Raw genomic sequence first — 7,500 nt, 5'->3', positions numbered from 1 at the left:
CCGAAATGGATTACGGAAAAGAGCATAAACCCCATTTAACGTGAAAGAGTGTCGTCACCAACAACACTCGCCGACGAGCGCGGTGACGCAATCCTTCTGCGGGCCAACATGGCACCGCGGATATCGTGACACCAGTGCTGGTCTGCTCGCTGCTTCCTTCGACAAAACCGGAATGAGTACAGCAACACGAAGAGAGAGAGAGAGGAGTCGTGTTATGTTTCGGTTTTGCTTTTCGCGTTTCGCACGCGGTTTTGCATGACAGTGAAGAACACACTAAAAAAAAAGAAATATTCTTGCCACGGTAGACAAGTATCTAGGTCGACGATCAGCACGATGATGATGATGATGATGATGATGATGAGGTATGGCGACAATGGCGGCTATTCGAATGATGTGCGTTCGCTGCCTTGCTGCTGGGTTGGTTTGTTCCCATTTGTCAAACGCGATTGCGTGGCCCCGGGCCAGCCATCGCGCGCGCGTTATCAGCGCGTCACTGTGTGTCACCGTGCGTGCGTGTGTTAAGAGCCTGTTTCAATGCATCCCATCGACCCATTCGATTAACCCTTCGAAGCGTTCGATGGGACGATTCCGAATGTTCGAGGCATTTTTAGGGCGATTCCAAACGAACGCCCCATCAAACCGCGTGTTGATCGGCTTTTTTCAGTTGAGCAGTTTGAGCATTCGACGAAAGGCTTTAACGCTCTTCAAAAGGCCTTTTTTGAAGGAATGAAATGTCTGTTTTGATTTATGAATTCTTGACCCCGTAGCTTATGTCAAGCGGTTTGGACAACTTTGTTCTCTTCGTTTGCAGCGCACTCAAGAGGACCAGCTTCCAAAAAAGACCATTCGAGTAAACACACTCCAGGGAGCACAACGGATTTTTGTTGATTCCAGCTCACCGGCCACGAAACTCTTGATCATCAGAATGGAGTAGGGGTTGCTATAAGGGGCACTACTAACGGCCTACGCGTTGGTTCCGCCTTGTATTGTCACGTGTTAATTGAAGACGTCCGCATTACTGTTGTGCCGCAGGTGAGATGAATTGAGTGTTGAGCAGCAGCTCCTCAGTTGGTCAGCATGGCGCGCGGGACCTTGCTCCGGTGCATCAACAACATTGTTTGATGCAACAATATTTGGTCAGCTGTGGGAAAGGTCTCAGGCGGTCCTTGTGTTGTGTTATCTTTTCTTTGCCTGCACTCTCCGCTTCCCGTGTTCCGCGAGGTCGTCTCGATTGAATTCCCCGTACACTGGGAAACGTGTCCCCCCCCCGGCAGATAATGCGTTGAATGACAAGGGAAAAAAAGGACCACACAGACCTTTTGTTCACTCGGGAAGAAGGCAGCAATGGTGAATTGAATCATTAATTGATAATTGCAATTTGTCTCGATCCATCTTCTAGCCTTCCCCCCCCCTTTTGGGAGGTTAACGTGATCAGGTGCACCAAGCGTCGTCACCATGATTTGTCATTAACTGTTCTCTTCGGGAAGCAGCAGCAAATTGCAATTCGTCTCGATTTGATGCTCGCTCACATGAAGATTTATGACGACTGCGTTGCGCCCATGTGCTACGGATCCCCGGATACCTTCATCCTTTAAAACGAGCCATAAATAGCCTCTTATTTCGCGTTCAGACATAGCTGAAGGAACAGGCGCAGCAGAAATCGTTGCTGGGGGTATAAAATTTGCATTCATTTCCACAGCCCGTTAAGGACCCGCAAAGACGCTCATGAACACCGTAAGCCGAAGGTGGTGATGCAGGTTGGTTTGGGAGAGGAAGAATCTCGCGGGGTAAATTAATCAACAACTTTTGCGACCGAGCTGTGCCCGATTCTCTCCATTACCTAATTTGGTCTGGGTCTGGAGATTCAATGAACTTTATTGAATTTAATGCCTTACACCTTTCGAATGTCTCCGAAAAGCAGTCTTGTGTCTTGCCTTGACTTGACTTGAGGGCTGGGTGGTGGGGGCCACAAAAAATGTCGACAAACGACACCTTTTGACTTTATCTGTCTGGCAGGACGCGGCCACCGGTCGTTCGGTTGTTGTGTTCGCTGTGGGCGCTGGGTGCCGTGTTCAAAGGTCAGCGTGTGCGGTCGCCGCTTCGTTGCTAGTTCTTATCGAGTCGAGTGCAGAACCGTGAAACCACCATTTATAGGTCCTCCTGCGAAGACTCTCAGGAAGATTACAGCCGATAAGGTGTCCAATAAGAAAGCGAAGAAGAAGAAGAAGAAGAAGAAGAAGAAGAAGAAGAAGAAGAAGAAGAAGAAGAAGAAGAAGAAGAAGAAGAAGAAGAAGAAGAAGAAGAAGAAGAAGAAGAAGAAGAAGAAATTGCTGGAGCACCGCACCGGACAGAAATGGACCCACTTGATAGTCGTTTGGGGGGGGAGGGGAGGTTGGTCGGTGGCAGAAAGATTAAAGACCGGCGGCATGATAAGGTGCAGTAAATTCCATCACGACATTCTACTCCTTGGTGTCGGGTTGGTCTATAACGCTGGAGCATGACCGCTGGATCTACCGGGCCGGGCCTGGCCTAGCGAGCGAGCGAACGTGAGCATGCTTATCAGTTTATCCATCATCAAACCCTCACCCCTCTCTGGAAAGCTGAGCTGCGATCGGAGTAGTAATAACAGCAGCACCGGGAAGGCCTGCCCGCAATCACTGATAGGGAGTCGCGGCCCAGCGCCTTTCAGTTGGCCCCAGAATGTAAACACGAAATCAGCGGGACATCGATGGTGGTTTTGGCTCGGGTAAATGCCATCACGAATTCCTGGCGATGGAGCACGGCCGCTGTTTCAATCGCGACAAGTATGTTAAGTGCAGTTGGGACTCTTTTTTTTTACAATGTTTTGTCAAAGCGCTGCCTGCGTGTTGGTGTTCCCCTTGGTCGCTTGGAACCCCCGATCATGCATTAATCATGTAATGATAACCTAAATCCATCATACGAGGCGCGTTGTCGGGGATTCACCTCGTCTCTGTGTCCGTTCGTTATGCGCATTGACAAGCAGGCCATCCCGACAGGAAATGGCCATTACAGTTGGGTGTCTGTGCTGTGCCACTGAGAAATCGTGGTGCCAGCATGGTTTTATCATAAACAAATGCCCATTGTTTTGACAATAAAACCCACCCTGTCTTAGTAGCTCGCTGTGCCTCGCATAGTCTAACGTGGCCATCATCGACGCCTCCTCAATGTGCGCGCCATCGCATCTCTCCTCGATCGTGTGGTGATGCTCAACCGCGCGATCGCGGTTCAATCGAAACACACCCCCTTTCTGTTGATTATGATAATATTATTCGTTCTGGTAATCTCCTGGCCCAGGGGGGGCCCTTTGGTTTGCAGCAGAAGAGCTCGTTGTTTTTGTTCTGTTGGTCCCACCGCGTCGGCTCACAGTGTTCAGTGCACTGTCAACAACCGCGATATGACCGCGAAGGATACGGATAAGTATGTTTTGAATTTTTCTGCGTGCCGGCGCGTCATGTTGTGCCTTTAATGAATTCATCTTGCTTATGCTACGCAGACGACGATGCCATGTATGAACGATCGACATGTTGTGTTCTGAGCGTGACATTTGTGTGTCTCGGGAATGATGAAGGCGCGCTGGATGATGATGCAGTCATGGTCTGTTCTGTTCTGGTGAAACCATCTTTCTACGGGGATGTTTTACATTTTGCAGAGGCGAAGTCCCACCCCTCAGTCTTATACGCGGTGGGCGATGCAGCTCTCGTGCAAACGCTTTGCCTCGTTTCGATTAGATCATGCTGCTGCTGATGCTGTTGCTGATGTTGCTCCGGTTCGCTCACTCACCCAGTTCGTGGAGGGTGGATGATGGGTTGGCTTAAGTATTCGGAAGACCCCTTTTTAAAGGTCAAATAAATAAACGCGCCAGTGAGTCTGAACCGCTCCTCTCCCTCTCCCCCATAGTGCTCCACTCACTCCGCCCACAGGAATACACAATCTGTGGCCGACTGGAAAGCACTTTTCTCCAACTGATGGTCGGCGGTCTGGTGGGACGTATCCACTCAGCAATTATGTTGCTGCTTTTGCCGGTGAAGGGGTAGACCGGCAGGCAACTACAGAGAACCGGCCACATTGAACGTGATTGCCCCTTGATGGTTGCAGCTCAAATTTCTCCAGAGGATTGTTCTGACCGCGGGGGCCAACGGCCAGTGGCCCCCGACGTTGGATTGATTTGAACGCAAGTGCCTTTCACGCGCACGCAAACGGAAAACGTTTGCAGAATACTATCCTAACAACGAACCTTTTCGTGGTATCTAGCCATGGCTCGGTGTTATTTATTTATCCACGTTTGATCACCCTCCTTCCGATCCACCACGATCACCGGTGGTGAGCGTTGCAGCGTGATCTTCGCTACACTAACCTTCACTAACCTCTGCTCTCATTTTTGTGTCTGTATGTGTTTGCTTAGTTATTGAAACACTGATTCACAGTTCAACTTACCAGAGATGCCTTTTTTGATCGGTTCGCGACATGATTAACTGGTGAAGATCGTCAGCGAACTAGGCGAGACGAATCGTCTCGAATTTGTGCGCGAATCGTCTATTTTCACGTGCAAAGTTCCCCTTTTTGGAACCACCAATTGGTGCGCTTGAGCGTATGCCTTATCGCGTGATAAGTGATCGTGTGGTTTCTCGCGGATTATTAATGAGCTTATAATTTGGCGAATGTGACATTTCGTTACCACGATAAACGCCATTAATAGTGAATTAAGTGGTCCCCGGCATCGGGCGCTAATATAAAATTCCATCATTGCGCGATCTGCTTCAGTAGTCAACGACAATCGATCATACTGGATAGAGATATTGCTTGCAAGCGGGATAGTTTTTTGAGCCAAGAGGTAGCAGCTACGATGACCTCTACAACATCGATTTTTATCGCGGTGGTGATGCTCCACTGTAGCTTTGTGATTGGTAGTCTCACTGGGTCCGATACGAGGCCCGATATGGGGATGTGGTCCGATAAGATCTACTCCCTGGTACCAAACGTTCCAGTGAGCGCGACCTCCAATGATACCACCCAGACCTCCAATGACACCACGGTCACCAATGGCACCGACAATCAGGCGGAAGTGCATGCCTCTTCGGAGAGTGTTGATCAGCAGAACTCGACAGAACCTTCCACAGTGCCAACTCTAATCGAGGGTGTAAAAGGTGAGGATTTGTCGCTGGAGGGTGGTAGAAGCGAAGAGACGATCATCGTTAACGATTCTCCAGCATTTGGCCCACTCGGTCCCGCCATCGTTCAGGTGCAACATCACGACATACAAGAACATGATAGACAGGACATGATGCAACAAGGACTAGCGCGTGGTACCATTATTGAGCCCGGGAACCGACGACTGGGTGGCGGTAATGTTACACCTAATGCTACCACTGAAGTTTCCGAAGATAACACCGGAGTACAGCGCATGCCACCGTATCGGGGACCGAGGACTGAGTAACGTGTGTGTACTAAAAGCTAGAGCTCCTCGCTTTCAGGGTATTTGTATTCGAACAATAAAGCTACAAAAGATCGTGTTTTGCTGAAGCTATCTGAAGCCTTACGTATTTTATTGGTCGTTTTAAGACGATTTTATGGGTCGTTTTGACCCGGTCGCTACAACGGGCCAGGGTTGTTTCACGTGGAAAGTTTCTATTTCTGTTGTTCCACATCACGAGCCTTGATCGAATGACTCATCGGGATGAGAGATCACACGTTTTGTTAATGTGCTTATAATTTGCTGAATATGGCATTACTATGGCCTAATTTTGGAAAAAATCAGCTCTGTATGAAATACACACGCTATTAATAGTGAATTAAGTGGTCCCCGGCATCGGGCGCCAATATAAAATTTCATGTTCTGGCGAACTGCTTCAGTAGTCAACAGCAATCGATCACACTGAATAGATATATCGCGTGAAATCAGGGTAGTTCTGAGAGCCATAGCCAAGAGGTAGCAGCAATAATGACCTCATCAACATCGAATTTTATCGCGGTGGTGATGTTCTACTGTAGCTTTGTGGTTTGTAGCATCTCTGGTTTCGAGCCAGGGTCCGACTGGGCCTACAATCAGCCTAAGAAAGTGATCCCAACATTAATCAATGTAGCACCACCAACGACTTCTAATAACACCACGATCGCCAATAGCACAACGGCCACCAATGGTACCGACGATGACGCGTATGTGCATGCCTTTTCGGTGAATGTGGATGGACAAAAATCGAACTCGACACAACCATCCGAAATGTCGCCGCTAGTCGAGGAAATAGAAGACGAGGATTCGTTACTGGAATCTGCTAGTTTCGAAGAGACAATCATCGTGAACTACTCTCCAGTATTGGGCCCACTCCGCCCCGGCGCTGATCAGATACAACATCATGACATAAAAGAACAAGATAGACAGGACATGATGCACCAGGGACTAGGACAGGGTTCTATGATTGCGTACGGAATGCGCCGAATGGACGAAGGTAATGTTACAGCTAATGCTACCGCTGAAGCTACTGCTGCATCACTAGCTCCCGGAAACAACACCAAAATCGGAGTACGGGGTGGGCCACCGTATCGAGGACAGCAGACTCAGTAGCACGTATCTAATGGGACCTAAAGCTCTGCGTTTTTCTGTGAGGGTATTCGAATTCGCTCAATAAAACTACAAAAGATTGAAATCGTACATGAAATTGATGTAAAACCGCTGCCACATCTTAAGGTATTGATACCTTTCGGCTTCTAGAAACCGCCATCGTGGTGCGATCGTGTCCCAACAAACGCGGCATGGGGAAGAGTACTTGTTCGCTCTGCGGTTTCGATTCACACCCCGAACTGGCCCACGGACAGCAGGGATTGTGGCTAATGTTGAGTGAATCACGTAACGACGTAACCAGCGGCACGCGGGGAGGAGGTGCTAAATGGTGTTCATGGCGATACTCATTTGTGGTTCGGTTTTATCATTTACCTCGCTCGTCGAGGGTGCTGGTTTACGTTGCTTCCGAACGGTGGTTTGCTTGCGTGAAACCAACGACAGCAACCTGCCTCCCTATGGTTTGATATTGTATCCTCTAGTGCATAGTGCAACTCGCAACGTTCGCCTGGCGACACCGCAAAAGCGCAAAGATCGAAGTGCAAAGTGGCGCTTGTCCGCCAAAAAAAACATTGCTCATCGAGCGCCGGACCAAAGTCAAGTTCACCGAAATAGTCACGGCTCTGGGCATCGATCAAACGCTTGTTCGCTCGTACCGATTCACAATGTAGCGCGACAATCACATGCCATGCGGGACTTGACGCTGGCACGTACATCTGGCGCCGAATAATAGCCCTAACTCAAAGAGTCGTCCAATACGTCTCACGAACACGTGCCACGGTGCCGGTGTCACGTGGCATGTTTCAAACTTACCAGATTCATTCTACGCGGGGTCATATCACCATCAGTGAAGCAAAGTTTCGCTCGTGGGTGAGTTTTTTTTTATCTCTCCACCAACACTAGCACCATCGAATTTCCTTACGCGG

At 49.1% G+C, this 7,500-nt stretch overlaps 2 protein-coding genes across 3 annotated transcripts in view; both read left to right on the top strand.

Annotated features, from left to right (window-relative positions):
• LOC125954979 (actin-binding LIM protein 3) overlaps positions 1-7,500 on the top strand; it is a 30,558-nt gene that overhangs the window by 12,912 nt on the left and 10,146 nt on the right. The gene's annotated exons all lie outside the window — the stretch shown is intronic.
• Positions 3,710-5,462, top strand: LOC125955091 (uncharacterized). The gene has a single exon (XM_049685947.1). The coding sequence runs from the start codon at positions 4,865-4,867 to the stop codon at positions 5,453-5,455; it is 591 nt and encodes a 196-aa protein (XP_049541904.1). The 5' UTR covers positions 3,710-4,864; the 3' UTR covers positions 5,456-5,462.

The sequence above is a fragment of the Anopheles darlingi genome, chromosome 3, assembly GCF_943734745.1.
Source record: "Anopheles darlingi chromosome 3, idAnoDarlMG_H_01, whole genome shotgun sequence".
Lineage (NCBI taxonomy): Eukaryota > Metazoa > Arthropoda > Insecta > Diptera > Culicidae > Anopheles > Anopheles darlingi.
This window is presented reverse-complemented; position numbering and strand designations above follow the sequence as displayed.

Excerpts from the sequence above, each read along its gene's own strand:
- LOC125955091 (XM_049685947.1), top strand. The coding sequence starts at position 4,865 with ATGACCTCTACAACATCGATTTTTATCGCGGTGGTGATGCTCCACTGT.